Source organism: Pagrus pagrus (assembly GCF_965226575.1).
Source record: "Pagrus pagrus genome assembly, chromosome: 12".
NCBI classification, from domain to species: Eukaryota; Metazoa; Chordata; class Actinopteri; order Spariformes; family Sparidae; genus Pagrus; species Pagrus pagrus.
The window spans coordinates 11,515,484-11,538,357 of NC_140196.1; the positions used below are offsets into that span (position 1 = coordinate 11,515,484).

At 43.2% G+C, this 22,874-nt stretch overlaps 1 protein-coding gene across 10 annotated transcripts in view; it reads right to left on the bottom strand.

Annotated features, from left to right (window-relative positions):
- The window catches only part of adgrl2b.1 (adhesion G protein-coupled receptor L2b, tandem duplicate 1), a 90,752-nt gene that overhangs the window by 39,909 nt on the left and 27,969 nt on the right, over window positions 1–22,874 (bottom strand). For 9 of the 10 annotated variants that reach the window (XM_084369017.1, XM_084369015.1, XM_084369016.1 and 6 more), the window contains exons 3-5: window positions 13,240–13,453; window positions 8,907–9,016; window positions 3,543–4,343 (exon numbers count right to left, since the gene is read on the bottom strand). In XM_084369017.1, coding sequence (XP_084225143.1) covers window positions 3,543–4,343; window positions 8,907–9,016; window positions 13,240–13,453 — 1,125 coding nt within the window. Of the gene's footprint in view, window positions 1–3,542; window positions 4,344–8,906; window positions 9,017–13,239; window positions 13,454–22,874 lie in introns of those variants that run through there. The other variant, XM_084369018.1, reaches the window with a different exon arrangement.

Genomic DNA, 22,874 nt, shown 5'->3' on the forward strand with positions numbered 1-22,874 from the left:
CTTTTTGCCCCTTTACCTCGAGCCAGTGCTGGTAATTAATGACAGAGACAAATCCCACAAGACATGAATTTTACATTAGGCTGTTTATATGCACTCATGCTGTTCTGCTTCATTCAGCCTACGTGACGGGAGCACACAGCTTGGCATGGAAGGTAAAGGTCCACAAGACAAATCATGTGCCTTATCCAACACTGTAGAATATGTCATTATTTCTGCTAAATGAAACAAACGCAAGCCATTGAGAAATTGTTGCAGGCCTCACTGCTTTATTGGCACTTGTTCTTTAAAAGAGCAGTAGACAGAAAAAGCTCTGCCGGACATATCCTGTGTCTTTGTCGGGTAATTTATGAGGCCTGAAACTGAGCACTGTGGAGCAGCAGACATGAGGCAGTCACAACTAGACGGTTTAAATCAGAGGAAGGTGGCAAAGCGGCTCACACATGCAGACAGGAAGATATACGTGCAGACAGACAGGGCAAAACTCTCCGTCTCGTCTACGCCTGTAATGTCCACTTAAACAATTCCCTTCCATAATCTCGCCAGCTTTCACCATGACAGCAGAACAATTACAGCTCTTGCAAATCTCCAGACTCCTTCACCTCAGCTGCTATTTTGGTTGCCAAACATCATGCTTCTGAGGGTGGAACACAGGCTTAGTGCATGATACATCTATAAATGTCCTCCGTCTTGAAGGCTCACCTGGAGGCGTCGTTCAGGGGATTCAAAAGCAAACCAAGGAGCAGCGAGGTGCAAAGCTGGGTTTAGCCACAAAATGGCTTCAGCTTTGTGACGAAAGGTCTCTATCGTGTTGCATGCAGGATACCAAATAGTGTTTTTTCTTGACATTTCAATTCAGCTCGGAGCCCCCTCGTGTTCACTGCGACCAGATTACGCTGAGTGGCAAAGCCTTTCGGACAAAGCCATTAATTTTATGCCTCTCGTCTTTAAGGCCTCAGATCAATGCTACCTCAAAGACAAATTAATTTTCTCCTTTCTCCCCTTGTTAGTTTGAAATGCTCTCGGCAATTACTGGCTCCTCTGATTGGTTTTCTGAATTCATTGGCCTGAAATCAGTTAATGCCTGTGCACATCACAGAGAATACATTACCGGTGTCCCTCCAAGTTGTGTAACATCGGGCACTTAGGTGTGGTTTTTATTGGCATGCACCTCTATCAGAGAGACCTCTGAGGAGGTGGACTCTCTAACTATTGATTATTACTGCTCTGTGTTCACAATGCATTAGCAGCGAAAAAGGCATTTTCTTTAAATGCGTGTGAATTGTTTGGAACAATAAGCAGTAAGATCAATGTGGGGAATGATCTCGGCTAATCATGTCAACTAGGGCCAGAATTAAGAAACCTGCAACGTTACAAACACTCTACACAAGGTAAAGGAAATAGCGACAAGTTGCTAAACTCAATTATTTTGTGCTTTGATCACTTTCCTAAAACTCCCTCAATATAAACCCCCTAATCCTGCTGGCACTTCAGCGTTTCTCCGGGATGAGCCTCGCAGCCAAGGTTGATGCGTCTGACAGAAAAGGACACAGACGCTCATTGTGTTACATGAGTTCTACAAAGGAGAGAAAATACACTGGGTTTGGTGTTCGAGGTAACTTCACTCTGTGGTCGATGAATCTTAATGGGCACAATTAATTTCCTTTACGCCTCAAGTGCCCCTCAGTTTCAGAGAGAGAGACATTATTTCAGCACCATTAGATTACCCTGCAGAACAGGTTGTTTAATTCAACGCCATATCACGGGCAGCAATAATTCCTAATAGCTACACAGTAAAGAAGTTAAAGGTGTAGATCTGAAAAAAACCCTTATAAACAAGAACCAATTATTTTCAAGTGCTATTCATGAAAGCCCGGCATGCCGCCGCTGGTCGAGGCATCTCGAGATGCCTCCTCTCTCCTTCTTAGGCTCAAAATGTTCCCACAAAACACACTTAATGATCCAAAGTGACATGTTCTGCAGCAAGGACGCATTTCTGATTGGATCCCAATAACAAAACAGTGGCAGGGGAGCGGGTACTCAGAATAATGAGTGAAATCAACAGCTATGTTCTGTTGGGTTCCTTGAATTAAATGCACTGCTCCTGCAGCAAGTGGCAACACTAAGCCTATGTGGCATTTATGTTTACTGAGGCATTACAGTAGCTGAGAGAGCACATTAAACCCTTCATTGGAAATGCTCTGTGATGGCCACTTTCCTCTTCTCCCTGAGCCTCTTTTGAGACAAGGAGGGTAATTATGATAATTCACTTGTTAATTACATTTACATACATCAGGACGCGAACAGTTGAGAAGGCAGTTTGCATGCATGGGGAACTCATTAAAGTTTGAGTATTTTTCATATCTTTCCTCTAACATGCTCTTAATTGAGGCTTTGGCTGTTCAGCAAAACAGACACAAACGTGGAGCCCCCTTGGGTGTCGAGTTATCATGCTAGGGGAGATTCCAAGAAAAAAAAAAAACAGACGTGTTGACAAGAGGCCAGAGTTCAGGAGCACACAGCCGCCATTGAGACATCAACACCGACCCCCCTCTCCTCCCCTTCCTTCGACAACACAGGTCAAGACTCAGATTTCCCCCTGGCATGAATTTCCAGAAGTTAAAAATCATAACCTAATCCAGACCAGCGCTCGGGGGCAACCTGAGCCGTGAAGTTGGGTCAAGCTCCTTGTTTCCCCACTTCATGCGGGAGACTTAGCCCGGCTCTGTGGGGTGCAGTCAGGTAATTAAGCCCATCATCAGTTTAATGTAAGGTCCCAGTCTCATGTCACGTATGTCGCCTCTCAGCACTTCACAGATTAATTTAAGCCCCCTAACAGCCTGACAAGATCCTTCACTGTAATTGATCTCTCTTTCCAGCTATTCTTCTTCCCTGATTCACCATGTGGTACATTACTCACACACACTTCAGCCTGGTGGTTTTAGAAATATTATGCCACAATAGGATGGCGATTATCTTCTGATCTATTATATAAAATGGCTTCTGTGAAGTTGTTAAGGTAGCCATAGCAACACAACTTGAAATCCCAAGGTAAGGAGGCGAGGATAACCTCATACTGCACAATACTTCTCAGATGCATTCCCAACTTTAATATATATATATATATATATACATCTATATATGTATAAATAAAATTATGTTATTAGAATTTTGTATATAAAGTTATAAATTCATAATGGTTTTGGATGAGGTAAGAGGATAAGGATAAGACAAAAGAATTTGATAGGGTCCAAGCTTCGGCTGGAGTGAGTGCCTCAGCTCGCCTCATGGTAATAAAGAAATGTGTTTGTGAGGCGCCGTGATACCACTGGGAGCCATCCCTCATTCCAAGGTGAATCTGTAATTTCTGTCTGCAAATGAGCCCTTTCCCCAAGACTAACACAACCCTCTTTTCTTTATCACACCTGAATTGCATCCTAAATTAAAAGGCAACCATTTGTGACATGCCACGCTGCAACCAAACAATAGAGGAACTGCACAAAGATGGTGGACCACCAAACAAAAAAAGCTGGGGCAACTCTCACCTTCTGCAGGATCGGGTGGCCCGAAGTCCAGGTCGTAGCGCAGGATGTAAAAGTTATTCCACACGTACAGCTGGTTGTCCCTCGGGTTGTAATCCACAGCGGTGATGTACTGGTACTGGTTGGGGAAGAGGATGTCGGTGTACTCGCCCTGGCTGAGCTTGGTGTTGTAGATGTAATCGATTTGGCTCCTGCTGGCCTCGCTCTCGTTCTCTTCGTAGGTCGAGCGCACCACGTGTAGCACGCCGCACACCATGAAGGCGTTCGAGGCGGACCGCTTGTCGTACGCCGTCTCCCACGTGGCCTCAAAGCGGAGAGTGTACGGGTTGAGCTGGCTCACCACAATGCGCCCATTGTTCTGCTCCGTGGCGTAGATCACCCACAAGCCCCTCTCATCTACTGCCAGGTCAATGTCCGTCTTGCCGCCCCAGCGATAAGGTGAGGTATCGTGATAATTGGCATTATTAACAATGGCCTCGCCGCTTTTGATGCGAGTGCGCAGGTCAAACTTGACAATGTTGCGAGTGCGTTCCTTATTAAAGAAGATAGCACCATCGTAGGCTACGAAGCCTGTCCCGTCAACACGGTGTGGCAGTTTATATGTGGTCGTCTGGCGTCCATTTTTGAAGTCCTCCAGAGAGGCGTACTCGATGAGGGTGTCTGTGCGGTATGGCGTCCAGGGCATGAAGAAGACTTTGTCGCCGGCTTGCAGCGGGTCTTTGCACCACGAGCCTGCTTGCTGCTCTGCCTCAAACAGGAAGGTGGCGTCTCCTACACCCTTCAGAGTCCCGGGACAAATGAAAACTAGTGACAGAGAAGAGAGTGAAACAAAATACAATAAGGCAAAATATTTGAAACACACACAACACATTTGACACACATCATTCTCGCTGCTGACAAAAAGATCAGGGACTGTGAATTTGGAGGATTCTTTTAACTAGCGCTTTTGTGCTACTGCTAATGAATCGGGGGGAAAAAAGAAAAACAATGAATGCTTCAAAAGGATTATTCAGAATGAGAAATGTAGGGTTAAGAGAACTTGCATCTCATGGGTCTGCTGCTACGACCTAACAGGGATAAAACAAAACAAAATGTGAACGAAAAAGGTAAAAACCCTGCAAATGAAAGACATGGGAAATGGGAGAAGTAGTGGTCACACTGTTTCTGTAAATACCACCCTGTCTTTGACGTCAAATGCCACATGAACAGCTGGGTAGATGGACACACTGCACATGCATACTCACATGACTGAGGTCATGAACCAAAATGATAAGGGGACAGACTTCACATCTTGTGATAAGAGTGAACAACAGGTTGTAAATGGTGGTGGCGGCAGCAAAGCAGAGGTAAAATGAAAGTGGAAGGTTGGGGGATAGATCGAACAACAGTGGTAAAGGATTTTCACTACTTCTGAGACAGGAGAAACCATTGATGGGTGAGGGAGGTCATGGCAAGATTCCCATTTAGACGCTTTTAAATTGATTGGTTCAGGATAAAAAAAGGGACACAGTGAATTCTTGTTTTCCTTTCAAACTTTTTGCGCCAATCTCACTCAGCCATCACTGCTATTTCACATCACGTGCTATGGGTGCAGCAGAAGTTGGGCCAAGCAAACTAAGTATATATAAACACAACTACTCTTCTTCAAAGGTTAACACAGTGCTATGCAAGAGTCCCCGGAACAAATCGACACCGAACAGCTGGTGTTTTCTTTCACATTGCCAGGGAAAAAACACTATGTTCGATAACCGTGGATGTCATTTGAGATTCTGTATTTGAAATTCATTTTTTTTGACTCCATGGGTGCAAACAATCCTCCTATGGGTCTAGCAATTGACAGGAGAGGCAATCAGGAGGGGGAGGAGACGTGAGGGGAGCTGTACTCAACACCACAGAACAAGGAGCCAGAGGAGGAGGGGTGGGGGAGGACCAGACCACTCATTTACCTTTTTGCTCCACTTCTATTTCAGGCATTGGAAAAGAAAGCAAAAAAAGAGTGCAAAAGGGAGAGAAAGGTTATCATGAGTCAACCACCAGGTACAAAGAGAAGAATTAGTCGGAGGATATGACCATGAGCTGAACTGCAGGGCTGCTATAGGAAAAAGAGCTAGAGAGAAAAAAAGCTTGTTTGTTAGTTGAAACAGCCTCTCTTCCTAGGATATAAAAACAGACAAGTTATGGCTGGAGACAAGCTATGTGCTATGTTTTCCAGCACATTAAACTCTTCATTCCTACCGTCTTTAACTGCCAACAAAATAACGCATTGGCCACTGTAAAAGCAGAATAAATCCCTCTAAAAAATGCTTCTCCTAAGTGGCAGCAGAGAGGGAAAAAAAAATCTCCCGGTCATATGTAGATGGATACGATTCTTAGAGAAACAGCACAGCAGTTATTTTTGGCATGTATTGACTGCGGGTGGAATTTGTTCAAAACTTTCTAAACACAAATCAGAAATTGATTCCAAACTAGCTCGCCCACACACGTAAAACATGACACGGTGCTAATGTTACAGACCAAACTCTTAAATGAGCCAAAGAGAGCAACAGCACATGAGATGACTGATGAACAGTCGGCCTAATATGGAGTTTTCTTTAGCAGACTGTCGAAGCTACAGAGAGAGGCTGGAGACAATATGTGAAAAATTGGAAGCTAAAAAAAAAATTGAGAGCAAAGACGTTAGTCAGGGAGGAGGGAAAAGGGGGGGGCAGGAGGTGAAAGGGAGGTCTGTTTGAAAGAAGAAAAAAAAGAGGTGAATATTTCTGAAAATGTTTACAATTCATCAATTGAAATACAAAGTACATTCACAGGCAGCGGCGACGCCTAAAGCTGCTCTTATAAACTAATCTAAAACACCCTTTTAAGGTAGATTAGCTCACATCAGATACCATAGACAGAGTTTAAAATAGTGCCGGATTTAACTAACTCTACAGTACATTTGATTAAACAATTTTCACGGCGAGACACTAAAGCCGATTCATGACCGGAATACAGGAATTTGGTTAATCTTCGAAAACATGCCGAGTCATCTCAGACTTTCAGGATTTTTATACTATTTTACTCTAATATCCTCTGTAATGTGTTTCCACAGGACATTAGTGAATGTAAGACCCAATTCTTTGTAATCTCTCCTTTATTATCTCAGCAAAAGACACCAAATCTAAAGTCACTATTGTTTAAGCTATTTAAAGGGTCAGTTCACCCAAATTGCAAGAAAATATATTATTTTTCAGTTACCCTCAAGCGGTATCCAGTCATGCATATAGTTATGGTTTTATTTGCGGCCTCTGAGATTTCTTCCACCACCCAAATACAATAGAAGTGAATGGAATTTGACTTCTGGTACTCGCAGCAGTGAGGAGAAAACATTTTCTTATGGACTATTTCTTACGTGGAAAGTTGTTCCAATCAAAACAGCGAGAAAGAATAACAGGGACACTGTGGTGGAAGCTGAAATCTCACAAGAACAGGGATAAGATTCGATAACCTTGAACTGAATCCAGAAATGTAATGTTTACAGCCTGTAGCTACGACCTTCAAGTGGAAACAGACAACCCTTTGTCACCTAGTGTTTTCAAGTGGTATTATTGTCATTAACACTTTTTTTCCCCCCTACAAAACATGACAAAGTTTTTTTTCATTCATTTAATCTATAATGGAGACGTGAACGCAGATAGAAATGGAGCCAGGTTGCCAGCCGGACTGGATGGCCAGTCTGGCTTCATTTTCCAGGGAGAGTTCGTGCCCGATGGCACAAAAAATTGCATATTGAGCCAATCTACACGCAGATGGTGTCAATATTCTTCAGCCACCACTTTGTGCAATCAACATTTGTCTCATAATGATCCATTAGAGCAAAACACTTGTCTATTGCTAGTTTGAAAATGAACCACTATATTGTAACAACAAGTGTATCCTACTAACTTATAGGCCAAATTGTTCACGAGCTAGTTGACCTAAAACCTGAAGATCCAATCTCAGAACATTCAACTGAAGCTGATCTTATATTGATTGTGCTTTGCAATAGCCGCCCCTCGACTGTGAATAGCCTGCCCTTGTCAATCAGATCCGCCCCCTCTGTCGACTCAAGTCTCGGCTTAAAACATACTTTTTAAGCATCTGAGACTCGCTGATCTGTATAAGCTGCTTGTTTGCTTGTTTGTGATTTTTATACTTTGTACATTTTTGTGTTGATCTTTGAGTCTTTGTGATGTTTTATGCTCTTTTCCACAGATTCTGGCATTGGACAGCACTTTGGTCAGCTGTAGTTGTTTTAAAATGTGTTTCATAAAAAAATGAACTCAAACTTGATTATCGAACAACTAATTTCCTTACGTTTGAAACAAAGTTTTACTAGTCAATGAGCCTTGAAGTAACAGTCAAAACTATGTATAATTCTAAACTTTATTTATAAAGTAATATTTGACCAGGAATGCATGAAACTGCAGTACAAATTATGTCAAGATGTACTTCAAATCCTTAACGCTGATATAAAATGTTTAAAAGTTAGAAAAAACTTTCAAACACAAAAAACACCTAAGGCCCTTTTTTCCTGTGCCAATCTGGTTCACACACCTATTTTGAACTATTCAGATCATCTCGACCAAAAGTTAATTTGTTTGGAACCGGAAAAGCTGGTTCCTAGCTGGAACCAAAGAAAAGTGCGAACCACACTGGGCGTGTCATATTTTACAGGTCATACAGTCTATGTTGGTTCCGCTCTAAACAGGTGAATACTTGGGCTGGTTGCAAGATAACACCAAGTTTCAAGAAACCTGAACGGAACCGGTTCAAGAACCAGAGTTAATTTGGTGGAAAAGGGGGCCAGTCTACTAGAGTAATCTTTCTTTTCTCTCACAGACAGTCTCTGGCTGAGTGCAGACGCTGGCTTGCAGAGAGCACATTAACCAGAGAGCTGCCAGAAGTTTCATTTAGGCCATTACAGAATTAACATTAATTAACAAATACAATAAGGTCCAATTAAAGTTTCTTTAGCCTTTGAGCTTAACAAAGCTGGGTGTTTCGCCAACTTGGAACCACATCCAAAATGGAAGCAGCTTTCAAAACAGAAGTCTAAAGGCGGATATCTCAAAACGAGGTAAAAACAAAACTATCTGCATGGCTGACTTCCACCGGAGTCATTATGGTGAACTGACCCTTTAAACGACTGTAATGCTTAATGCTTCACCTTAATCTATCATCATTAGTGCCTTCCAAATACTTACAGTTTCCAGTTGAGGGATCATCTGTAAAACAGACATATATTTGCAACTGAACAGAGACTGTAGTTACAGCACATCTGTCTACTCTACAGACGCTTCAAAAACACACAATAAGAGTTCAGGATGAGATTTGGATGGCGATACTTACTATAGGGAACACACTCATACTGGACCTCTAAGTACTTGTAGGTGCCAGGGCATGGATCGGGAAAGACATCAGAGCCAGTGACAACCACACACTGCGTACGGTTGTTGCACCTGGAGGAAAGAAAAAGATTGACCAGAGATTTCATCATGACTCCCCACAGCAAGAGTACTCGGCAAAAGACAACATTAATAACGCCAAGGGGGGGAAAGTTCATCGTTACAGCCACAAAGAAAATTGATGAAATCCCCGCCTGGGCTGTCACATATGCATTCTAGTTTAAACCTTGGCAAACAGAGAGAGGAATGAAAGCATTAAGGCAGAGTAAACGGATGTGATGATGAATAGCAGAGTGAGAGAGCTGCTAAGGCATGTCGGGAATTAGGGATTGCATTTCCTCTCATGGCATCTTTATGTCACTATTGAAAGGGTTAACATTCATTAAAACACACACGACAGGTGGCGGTGACATACGGCGGACTGGCCTCTGGTGAGACGCGAAGGCTTTTAGCCCGTGCACGCAAACAAACAACACGAATGTGTCGTTTCTGCCTTACAGAATGAAATAGTGTCTCTCAATGAATTACCAATCTAATGTGTGAATGGCAAGGTTAGTGTGAGTGTCTTTGCAGATGTTTGCGGGTGCTAAAAAAGTTCAAGTAAAGAGGGAAAGGTGAAAAAAAAAAGAATGGCAGAGCACTGAGTGTGTGTGAATACTGTATAGGGTGAAATTGGCTCCGCTTCAATCGAGCTCGCTTGAGGCAGAGGGATTGAGAATAATGTCAGCAGTAACAGAGGCAAACAAGAAAAAACTGGCACCAAAATAGGACATTCAACAATTTGCAAGACTGAGATAAATATTTCAGAAGGTCAGCAGCAGTCATGCAAGTTGGACATCACATTTCAACACTGGACATGACTTTCAAAGAACCATTAGTAATTAAAGAGGCTTTCTGTCGCTGCAAAATGGGATTTCTGCTGCACAACAAACCACACAAAAACCATGACTGCGCGCTTTTAACTATGCGGTATTGAATAAAAAGGTAAACGTACATTAAGCAGAAAGAAACTTTACTTTTCAGGCTGCACTCTAAATCCACCTATGCATTTTCAAAACAAACCCAGCTGAAACTAATGGATTATTAAACATTATATAAGGATATAAAAAAAGGTGCAAGGCCCATTATGAAGTTAACAAATAGCCTCAGAAGCATCATGAGCGATGGTTTAAACATCACTGACAATATGGTGCCAGCTGCACTTAAGAGATTCACTTTTATGGCTTCACTGCAGCGAGAGCTGTTGCGAGGGAGAGGGGTCACTGCATCAAAATGTGAACTGACTGACAGCAGATGAGAGCACTTCAAATGCACCGCAAGATATTCGGTTTGATTCAGTGTTTAGAGTTTAGAAGTCTGGCTGACACTGTAGTTCTGAACACCGTAAAGTACATTAAGTGGAGCCCTTATATACAGTTTTGAGATACAATTACTCCAGAGGAAAATAATGTTCTCTACTCCACTAGATATAAATGTCAGCTATAGATACTGTAGTGGATTTAACATAGGCAAGATATGATAAGTTCATTTGATATATATGCAAGTGTCATTCGTGCTTTTATTTCTTGGCGGTTGGACTATTGTAATGTTCTTTAAACAGGTATTAATGAGAAATTACTCAACAGAAATCAAACTGCACAAAGTGCGACAGCTAACCAAAAGCAAGAAAAGGGAACACATTACTTCATTTTCATGCCCTAACACTGGCTGCCCGTTGCTTTTATGATTGATTTTAAGACCTTACTTATTACTTTTAAAGCCGTTCATGGCCCGGCCCCTAGAATATTTATCAGAACTGCATTGCCCTTTACCGACCAGATCCTCGGGCAGAAACCTGCTCCTTGTTCCCAACTGACACTTACAGACTAAAGGGGACTGAGCGTTTGCTGTTGGGGCTCCTCGGCTGTGGAGGATATTGCACTTGCACTGCTCTATTTTAATGTATCCATTGTTTTGTACATTTTATCTTGATCGAATCATATATTACTGCGTATCATTTGATAAGTGCTATTAAAATAAAAGAAAGCTGCATTATATATGTATAGTATATTTGCTTCACTTCCACCAGCCACAATATTACAATCCTGTTTATCTGTTGAAGCATCAGTGATAATACCTCATTAATAAAATAAACTCTTTTGGAGATTTTTTTGCCACGCGGGGTCAGTGCAACAAGTTGTAAACACACGTTGTTACGCTGATATGATGAATGCGTTTGCAAACAAGAAGACACAGAGTGACATTAATTAACATTCATTTGGACTCCAATATCTGCTCCTTTTAGCTCCGTTTTGAGCTTGATTAATGCAGCTTTAAGTAAACTCTAAATATATCTTTCACCTGCTTTTTCAGAATTCGCTCTGGCATTTACTCGGCTGCAGTTTTCAGATGCTTCTGCTGCGGAGTAAAGGGAGGTGTTGTTGCTAAGCATTTTGACACGCTTGCTCTGTTTTAAAGTGCCACTGGAATCACTGCTTGTAATCTCTATTGCACTGAGCACAATCTCATGGTAGTAAAGTATTTGAATCCTGCTTGCTTTCCATCTAAGAGCTGCACCTCTGACCGGCTAAAAGATTTATTCTGTCAGTTGCGCTGGGTCGGAGAATAGGTGGCCGAGTCGGCAAAACAACCTTGTTTAGATTATGAGCTTGTGTGTGAATAGTTTTTTTTTTTATACCTACACTGGTAGAAAACAGAGAGGTTGGCAGGAACAGAGAGGTCAGAGAAAACGTCCATTTACAGTTGATCTTAACAGACAGAGTTTCCATCAGTTCCTTCATCCATTTTTCATCCAGCCACTTTTTTTGTCAACAACCTCACATTTTACTCCACAAATCACTCTGATGTAAATGCTGCTGAAAATCAAGCAGTCGGTCTATTTGGTGTTTGTTTTGAGAAACGGGCTGCTGATGATTACTTTCTGCCACAATTTCCAAACCAACAAAACTGCCACTCTGTGCAGCAGACGTCCCACTGTTTCTATCTATCCAATCTTGTCTAATATGTTTGTTTATCTGTCTGCCGTGCTACTGCCTTTTGTTAATCTCCCCCCAATATTGGCAGCACATTGTGTCCTAATGTGACGTACTTAAAATATCCTCCTTGTTTCACTTTGCTGCAGATTGAAGGAGGACTAATCAGAGGCTCCCAAAGCTTTGCGACTGCTTTAACACTCCTGGTTATCGCATCAACCTTAATTACGGTCAGGAGCCCATTTCCTCTGATCTGAATCATTAGAATAATTCTGGTTAAGGGCTTGTGTTGCAAAGTCTTCTCAAAAGCTCGCACGCTGCCTCCGGGGGATCTACGACAGAGATAAGTTTGAAGTGCAGCTCCGGCGAGTGCGAGTCAGACTTGTCAACAGATGTGATGCACAATGTAGCACGTCGCAGTCAAACCGAAGGGCATGGACACTGTCAGCTGCGTGTTACTGTATGAGAGCACTGGGACTGGGCTGTAAATTTAGAAAGATAGAGCAAGACAGGATGAGTTGATCTATGCCTCAGCTATTCTGTAGTGCTGCATCTCATGGGAGTAAATACAGAAGTGAATGATGCAAGGGGAAAAACCCTGAGGTGTAAGATAGTGGGCGATGATGCTCAGAAGCGAGCTAAAGGGAGGGCAGGTTAGGGCAAAGTGGTGCATTAGAAGATGAACTGTGCTGGTTACTATTTATGAATAGTTCATCTGGCGCCCTTTAAAAATACACACACCTCTAGGGGTAGGCAGCAGTGAAGTGAAGTGTTGCTGTACTGTCGTTTGACAGCAAAGCGGCGTCCTGTGAGAGGGTAACGGGGATAAAAGGCAACGATGATGGGCACTGCTCACTACCTGAGGCAAAGCCACTTCAATGCGGTACAAGTGTTTGAACAAAGCAAGCCCAATGTTCCGGAGAGGGAATTAAGAAGGTGTTCATGCGACTTGCAGCCTCTGTGAGCTACGCTGATTATGACTCAAACAGCAGCAACAACGCGCAGCTGGTGTGAAGAGCTGTGCCGCACGGATGTCAATTCCTGCCTGTCAAGAATTAATCTGCGCCCCAGTTTTCTGAATTTCAAAAACGCCACCTACATAATCTAGTCAATGAAGGAATAAAAGGTGTGAGATGTTGATTAATTGTCCGGTATGTAGGTGGCTGCAAGAGCAGGGTGATAATTTAAGCATCTCTTTTGTGCGCAGCTCAGAGAGGGTTAAAAAAGAAAAGAGGTCCACACTTTGCCTCTCTAGCTCCTGGTTATGTTTGTGAAATCAAATCCCTCCTCTCCCCGGAGTTTTACCTTTGTGATATAATCTTGTAGGCATCGGGGAGGTAGCAGTTGACGTTCTCCATCTGGAACGGGTCAGCGTCACAGATCTTGTCGTCAGTCCGGCCGTAGTTGGCCGTCTCGATCATAATGACATCACTCCCCGGGCAGCGGAGATCAATTGCATATCCTTCGCATGAGAGCTCTCTCCTGACCAGCCCGAAAGGCAAGGCCGCACGGCTGAACCCTGACAGAGGAGACAGAGACGAAAAACTTTAGGCAAATAATGAAATTAATGAGTGGAAAGGGATCGCTGCTTCAATACAATAAGACCACACAAGTCAGATCCACTGGCACAAAATAAATAGGCAACAGCAGTCCAATGTTTACCGCAGTTTTAAACAGACGGGCCATTACACGCTATACAGGAATGGGGGAAAGACGAAACAATTCATCTCTCCATCTCTCTGTGGCTTTGGATGTTGGCTAAGGCATCTAATCTAAGTCATTGGAGACCTATGTTAACCTCATAAATTCTTGGGCAAACACAAAGGCTACAGAGACATCAGGAAGGCCTCCACCTAGAGAGCATCCACCGCAAAGCCGAAGCTATCTGGACCGAGATGAGTCGTACAAACCCCACTCATTTGTTTCTTTGCTTTACTTGCTCTGTAAAGGAAGATAGAGAAAAAGGCAGAATCCCGGCAGAATGGAGTGTAATATAATCCATTTTACAGTGTCGGCGATCGAAGAGTCTGGAGTCCACACAGGAGGAAAAATCTATACACGGAACACAGCAGATGGGAGCACAGCCAAATAGCTCTACTTTGGGGGAAAATTAACTATTTCACTCAAAGCTGTCCCCCCCCCCTCCTTTTTTAGAGAAGATTACAATGAAATGGGTTATTCTTTTGGTATTTCCTTCTTGTAAGTACTAAAAAGTCATGTCACAAACAGTGTGGAGCTACAGATGTGGAGATTTTGCAAAGAGAGAACAAAACAATTAGGAAAAAAACAAGAGAAAGAGAAATCCATTATCTGAGGTTAAAATGATCCAAAGTGAGCAAAAAAAAAAAAAAGAAATGTAACTGTCTGCAATTCTGAGAAAACAATTAGGTAAAATCTAAGTAGAACATGCAAATGCGTTCCATTTAAGAAGTGCAAGCAGAGCGCTGCATGAACTGTCAATAATCGCTGTTGTTTGCAGCAATAGTGGGTCCCTGAGGGGGCAGCTACCATTTGTATTTTCTGCACTGCTCTCTGCTAATTAGCCCTCCTTTCAGCCTGTTACCTTTTCCATGCTCCCATTGGCTCCCGAGCATTGTCATGTACTAACGCTTACCACCCCGGGTTCACTTTGCCCCCTCACTCTAATTATCCTCACACTTTTTGACAGTCAGGGCCCTACGCAATTAGCATTGTTTGAACCGCTCAAAGTTGAAGTGATTCCGGCTTGAAATTCCTACCCTGAAACCCCCGACCCACATGTCTGCTAGTCATTTCAGCCTGCTGCGCCTGGCTCAGATATAATGATATTCTATGTCAGTCTGTTCATGTCACACTAGCAAACAGAGGAAAAAAAACACACCGACATCTGTGAAACATACACTGTTGAGAGAATAGAAAAGTCATCGTGTATTAGGAGAAACTCCTGCACGCACAAGTAGTGGTAGCTGTATTACAAAATATGAAACTAATGGTATAAATTCTCTGGCATTCTGCCACTAGACATTTCATTATAATACCATGATCTATCTAATGGCCAGTAGATTCTGCTTAGCTGGACTGTTTATCACCTCATTAGGAGACGTCAGTGTAGCCCGACTGTAAGTGGAGGGCTGTGGGGTCACTCCATCTATTCCAATAACCACGACAATTACCCGAGCCTTTCAGAAAACCTGTCCAGAAATGGTGGATGATAAAACCCAGAGTGAAGTTGCCGGCTTTACGGCGAAGACTAATGATCGTCCCGCCTGCCATTCCTCATGGAAGGAGTGACGGGTTTATCACGGCAGCGACAGAGAGCACGCAGAAAGAATGCATTTCATGGGGTTTTAAAAATCCCGGAGCCGAGAGACCGTCTTTCAGCTAAAAAACACCCTCACGGACGCACACATGCGCACGCCATCTGCCTTCGTAACCCCATTTCTCTGACTCTGCCCATCTATCAGAGCACTATGGCATGATGGCACGCTGCTGTCAACAGAAGCCGAGCGATTGATTAGGCTTGTGCCTCGCTGGCCTCCTCCTCCCTCGCCAGTATAGATCTCTCTGGTCATAGGCTAACACTACATCAATTAGGGGGAGTATCGAGACTGTACTGGCGGCCTAAAGAACAAATTGCCTCTTCTCCAAACTGCGGATAGTCTCGGCCTCATTAATGACTGCCTTGTCAACTTGTAATTGGGCAAGTAATGACAAATCTGTCTAAAAAGTTAAAATATATATAAAGGAGATTTTCTGCTCTGCAGGAGGAGGAGGAGTGCTGATTTTCAGAGAATGTATTTTCGGTCGACTTAACAGGATGTTGCTTAAGATCTAAGGATTTAAGCACGGCTAAGAAGGAAAAACCTTGTGACAACAAAGGTTTCTGGATGTAGGTATTTTTCTGTGTTGATTTTCTCGGTTTAAACAAGTTTGGCGAGGTTTTGGAGGGAGAGGAAGACTGTTTGTGTGCACAAATGTCAATGTCTTAGGGAGCTACGAAAAGCTTTTCATCTCACGTTCTGTGCTTTGTTTGACTGCTCAACTTTGCAGAAGTTGAAGACTGCGACAGAAGGGCACCAGCTGCATGGGGAAAACGGTGTCAAGAAAACTGCAGGAAAAAATCCATAACACGATCCTTGCGTGAGTGTGTGTGTGTGTGTGTGAGTGTGAAAAGGAAGAATGAGAACGAGGTTGCTCTCTCTGTATCTGTACCTGAGATTAACGTTAAATTACACAATCAGGATGGGAATTGAACAATCTCGATGAAGAACAGTTAGTCAAATTGCCATGGTAGCCTCTTTGACTTAGCTATAATTGGCTGTGATCCCTATCCCTGGCCTTGTTGACATGAAGCCTTATCATGCATTCTGGTCAGTGAGTGACTGTGAGGAAAGTAGCTTTTCAGATTCCTCCCCCCTGACCTGCCTGCTAAGCCGTCTATTGAGCTCAAGAGAGCAAAGCATCGGCCGAGTCGGCTTCTCAATATGTTGCGTTCTGGGAGTTTTTCTTCTTCTCCAGTTGACAGCCTATAATTCACTGGCGACAATCCCCCCCCCCACCACCTCATAATACATATTTTGTTTTCTATCAACACCCTTGAAATTGGAAGTGGCACTGTGGCTCAGATGGGTGCATCTGAAACGATCCGCAGAGTTACACTCGGCGGCTTTTAAAACCCTGGAGATGAAACGAAGAGATAATGGAGGTTTTGGCGTCGACATGTTGCCGATTGGCGGCTGCGAGCGCCAGACCAAAGCGCAAAAGGTTGAGGCTCGTGTTTTCTGTGTGTGAGTGCAGTCGTGACGAACCTTTAACCCTGACAAACTGTTCGGGGGAAAGAAGTGGAGGAATGTTTGATCACTCAAAAAAAAAAAAAAAAACTGGGCCATTTTTTGGAGGGTAGACAGTGTGGTGAGGGCTGGCACAGACAGAGAGCAAAGGCGTTGGTTGACGCTTGTCATCCTCCATTAAGGTTCCTTTGATTGGCCTTTGTGGTCCTGGAAACGGCAAACAGCTGCATGCAAATGGCCCTGTTTCCCCAAGGCTGGCCCCCATTGTTCTGTGCTTGGGTTTGACAGGGACGCTTTCTCTGCAGCATAAAGGAGGGTGTAGCCTTTAGTCAAATAAGAGTGCCCCCACCGTGGTCACAGCAGGAGTACTTCAGGATTGTTTGTCTTTTAACGTTGTTTTATTCGCGATATTACTGGTAGCCAACATCTTTGGAAGAAAGAGCAGATCTTAGAGTCAAGCTTTTTCTCCAACAGCGGGGGATGCCTCCATAATCCAATATCCGGAGTGACAGAGTGGTCATACAGCATGTTTTGCTCTGGTGGAGTAAAGATTTTCAAAGCACAATCAGAGTTGCGGCTCTTTTTTTCCCAGCTCCTTTGTTCTTTGCTGCAGCACTTCTAATCTGTTCAGAGGAACGGTTTGATTGTCGGCCAAGGAGTAAAATTAGCTTAGAAAAAAATTATATTCAAGAGACCACTGCGGCAAACCTTTTATGTATTAGATAAAACAAAAGTACACTTCACTGTCCGTGCACATGCCTCTAAACCCGCCAAACTTAATACTTGGACTAAGTCAGCTTACACTGTGCAAAAACAGCCTTCAAAATTTCCATTTCCACATCCCGAAATTTGTGAGGCGTGCAACACAAGTTTCGGAAATGCAGAACATGACCGCCCATCAGAAGTGCGAGACACAAAGGGGCGAGGTGGGAGATGAGAAAGGAGATTTGGGATTCGCAAAATAACACCTGCTTTTCAAATACAGGCAACACCCCGAGAACCCCTCACTATGCCACAGCGGCTCGTATTTCATTTCAACAGTTGAGATGCGGTGAAACACTGGAAATCTAGTTGGACATATGGCACCATTTCCCATGACACTTTAGTCCGCGCTCTAGTCCACATTGCTGGGAATTGTTTCTAAAGACAGTGTCAGACAAGACCACAAACCCCGGGGCTACACCCGCCTTTCCCAGACAACTGCTATCAGACACTCTTGATTCCGATATAAGTATTCTAAAATAGAAACTGGCGATATAAGACCAGAGTCCATTTGTGGTTAGACGGAGCGCTCTGAGTCATATCTCTTTTCTCTTTCTGTTGATACGAGAATTCAGCGTTGCCACTTCAAAATTCCAAAGCCACGATTTGTATTCATGACCATGCTTTTTCTCTAATGCATCTCTTGAATGTTTTCTTGAAAAGAAAAAAAAAAACAGTGGGTGGGAGGAGAGAATCACATGCTTCGTGTTGACGCATGTCTCCTTGAAGGGGTTTAAGGGTAAGGATTTGTCATATTGCTGAGGCTAAGCGTGACAGACCCTGCTGCTGCCTCTTAACTCCTCAGGTGGGTCCATTTAGAGACAGCTAGATCCTATCACACCAAACGCAGGCGTGGAATGTTTTCTCTTTTAGCTGAGCGGCAAGAATTTAAAGGGAAAATCGACAATTTTTTTCAACCTGGGTCTTATTCTGATAACAGAGTTGTGAAGTCACACCCCTTCCGGGTAATCTTGTCAGAGGAAAAGGTATGAAAGAGGTGAAAATTACAACAAGTCTGGCAATAATTACAGCTGCAGTTATGTGAAAGGAGCAGTCGTCAGTTTTGTGAACTAGCTAATATATGTGACAGGGCTGTACAAGGTTTCAGTTATTAGTTTTGGTGACAGTTACATGAGCAGATGTCACGTACGGGACTGTTGGGTGTGTATTCCACTTTGCACAAACCACCTTTATTGTTAAGTTTCAGCACCTATGGCAAAACAACTTAGGCTAACTGTTATATCTGGGCTAGCTACACAAGCCTCCTAAATCTTTCCAAATACATTTAAATTGTACATAAATTATTTAAACTAATAGCCTACTTTCAGTATTTTGAGAGAGTTAGATGAGAAGATGGACACCAGTCTCATGTGTGTATGCTAAAATATGAAGCTAGCAGCCTGTTAGCTTGATTAGCGCAAAGACTGAAAAAATGGTAAATGGTAAATGGTCTGCATTTATATAGCGCTTTTCCAGTCCTCTCGGACAGCTCAAAGTGCTTTACAACACATGCCACATTCACCCATTCACACACACATTCATACGCTGATGCCGGAGGCTGCCATGCAAGGCGCCAGCTGCTCATCAGGAGCAATTTGGGGTTCAGTATCTTGCTCAGGGATACTTCAGCATGTAACTAGGGGGAGCCGGGATTCGAACCAGTGACCTTCCGATTACTAGACGACCCGCTCTACCTCCTGAGCTACAGCCGCCGGATGTAAAGTCGGAAGCAGTTAGCTCTGTTCAAAAGGGACCAAATTTAATCTGCCTAACATCACTTACCACCTACAAATTCACCAATTAAAACAGTATATTTTGTTTCTTTAATCCAAAAACTTGTAAAAACAACATCTTAGCTTACCTCACGCTGGCACCAGCTACATAATTATCGCACAACTTGCTCCCTCGTCTGACACTCAGCAAAAATGCGAAGAAGCGTATGTCATTACATCATTACATTATTGTGCTGAAGACCAAAATCAACTGGAAGAAAAGACAGAGGCTGACTGGACAAAACAGTCTTCAGAACTTCTTGTAATATCTGTTTAAGTTTAAGTAAGTTGCTAGTATGCAGAACAAACTAGCTAGCTTGGTTAACTGGTTGGTTGGCTACAGCAGCCAATACTGTCCGTGTGTTGGCGGGACTGAGCGACGAGCATTTGAAATTATGTAAAGCTAAAATTAATTAGGAAACTCGTTTATTTTAGAAATTATGAGAATAAGTCTGAGGGTTAATTAATACCAGAGTTTTCCTTGAAATGTGCAAATCCATTTATAAAGTATCCAACAGCGCCTCACTGTACACACACTATTTGACATGCACAAATATTTTGATGCTGCATAAATCACAGTCTGGAATAACACGACACAGAGAGAATGTTTAAATTTTGCCACAACTGATGCACAGTCGACACGGTGGATTATTTTGTTTCAGCAGAACAGCCGGCTCAGCTGCAGAAGACTGCAGATGAAGAATTTCTCCCAGGGGAGTGAGAACTACAGAAAAAAAAGCCCTGAAAGTGTAGGCTATAATGACTGTGTCTTAATTTGGCCGCGAGAATCAAGGTTTTTCTCCTCCGTCGATTGGTTGGATGATCCCTGACCCTGTGGGCGCACATCAAAGACAACTACCAGGGAAAGAGAGAGGAGCATCATTACATTACTAATACGTATAATCCTCTAAATGCAAAGAGGGTCAGTGCTTAATATAAGTCACACTGACAAGTGACAAGAGTAATTCAGTTGCAGAGACATTACCGAGATGTAACGTCTCCTTTCTGTTCGGTCCATGGACACATCACTTGGATTAAAGCAGAGTATAATTCGACGCCTTGTATAGTCTACTGAGAAAACAACCCTTCTGTAAAGATACAAATAACTGTCACGGAGGCTAAACATTTGAAAGAAAAAAAAAATTGTTCGACTTGGAAGATGAAAAAACCTATATGCTCCTGGGAGGGTGCCATTTTGACAGAATTAGTTCAATGTTAGTTGAATATCTCACACACTGTTGCATCTCTTCTTTGCAGGGGAGTTGATGAAACACGTAGAAAGAGATGAGTTAAAGGAACACTCCCGAGTGCAGCAGGGGTATAGTTTCACAGGTTTGATCTGCCCTGAGTGATGCTTAACTCCCCTCAAAGCCCATATTTTACCATTGCACTTAAACCTCAGTTGGATTTTCTGCTCAACAAGATGTCTCAGAATAAGTCAGTTGCGTCCCTCGGGGAGGGTGGGGATGGGGATGGAGAGGAAGAAAACACAGGAGGATGAGGAGAGAAGAGGAGGAGGATGTGTTTTTGTCTCCATCACATGCTTTTCTCTCTGTTTCTTGTATTCTCGTGCAAAGTCTCCCCGTTTCACCCTCCCAATCAACCCCCCACCTCCTCCACCCCACTCCGAGCTGAGCCCAGGAGGCTTACTCAGTACGTCACACGGACAGGGTGTCAGGCGAAGCTGCAACCGGAACACCGATTACATGAATAATGAGCCAGAGACTACGAGGATGACTAGGAACAGAGATCAGGGCCTTGAGATGATAGCGAACAGACAATTCTGATAAGAGACACAGGTTTTATCTTCATGCAGAGCCTGAAGAGGCTGTTAACACAGTAGGGCTGTCAATTTCATTGGGCACAAGTCCAGTTTGGTACTTTCGTGCCTTGAAACAAACCCACTAGTGCCAAAGTGGATGGTGTAGTTGAGGTTGCGGTTATGCTGATGAGGTGGTGCAGTGCAATTTTGGTATAAAATTATGTTTCTGTGTTTCATCCCAACACAAGAATTTTTTGTGGCTTCAGTTGCAGCACACGAGAGAAATGAAAAAAAAAAAAACCCTTTCATGTATGTTTTGTTTTTCCTCTTTTGTTTGACATACGTTTTTAATCTAGTGCACATTTCACTGTGCATTAAAATTCAATTTTTAATGCAATTAAGGAGTCTGTGCCGGCAAAGATCAATGGCTGATTGTTATCGGGAATGTCTTCAGGACACATCCTCAGCTTCCGCTCACAATGCTTTCCAGATTGCGTATACGAAAGCACCAGGACTGGACTTCTGGTCAAAAATGTGTTGGTCAGACCAGCTTCAGAAAAAATAGGGTCAATATAAACATACAGGGAGGGTCTCACTGACTCAAGACTGCTACAATCTGTAAAGCGAGGGTGACGGTCCGAGCTAGCAAGCTAATCTGCTAGCATGCTCGCTGCCAGCTGACAACTGTTGGTTGAGCAACCTCCTACAATGTCAGACGACACTGGCTGTGGGTTTGATGATTTTCTTATATAAGTTTTTATTTTTAAAAAAGGTTTCAAAAGACACATTTAAGAGGATATGATTAAAAAAATAACATTTGTTATTTATTAACTCAAATGGATGTGAACTTTAAAATGTCATAAGGTATATAATTGGATTTGGACGAGGTTGACTAGCTAAAAAGAGTTGTTTTTTTTTATTATTGTAATTTTTATACATTGAGATTTTCTTTTTGTTCAAATCACAATTTGTCTGTAATTTTTCAGTACAGTTGCTATGTGCTTCATCATGACTGGCCTTATTAGTAGCCACGCTAGTGAGGCTACCAAAAATAAGCATGTGACCATCGCTTTGCAGATCGTAACGGTCCGTCGGAGATATTGCACACTGCGAATTGCACGCTACACAATGTGCAAAGGGCACAACAGGGGAAGCCTTTGTGTGATTTTACACAGCTCTGTTTTGAGTCTCTCTGAGATTTACCAGGAAAGTCAGTGAAAATAAAACATCCAGGCACATTCCTTGGCAATAACCCCCTGCTATCTCTGGAACACTGACCACTTTGATTGGCTTGAGCGTGATGACCTTGCCCCATTCCCTTCCACCAGCATTCCGGTCAATGCGAGCAGAAAACAGGAACGCTGATAAGAGATGCACAGATGGGGAGATCTTGATGACAGACAGTTTCCTGCCCCTCATCTTCGATGAGGCCATTGTGCCTCTCGCACACTCAGTGGGGATATACGCTACAAGAGGGGGTCAATACCGATAGCGTAAGGCAAACAAAAACGTCCTTTGTGCTTCGCTGTTTCTCTGACTTTTTTCTTGGTGCGTACTTATTCAATTTCCTGCGCGGCAGGAGAGGGCTCCCTTATCTTAGACTGTTTATACCTGCAAATCGGCTGGTGGCCTTTTGTTTGCAGGTGACCCACCCTGAGGTGACATTTAATTCCTGGACAAAAAAAATGTGTGGTCATGCTCTATGGCACAGCCTCTCAGCCTGAGGAGATTACTAATACAGTGAATGCAACAGAGCTGCATTCATGACCCGTAGTGAGAGCGAGCCGACAGCCGCGGAGAGAGAGAGGGATCCAACACACGTTATTACACTGATTCGAATCATACATGACCTCAAGCCATGCAAGAGTGGGCGAA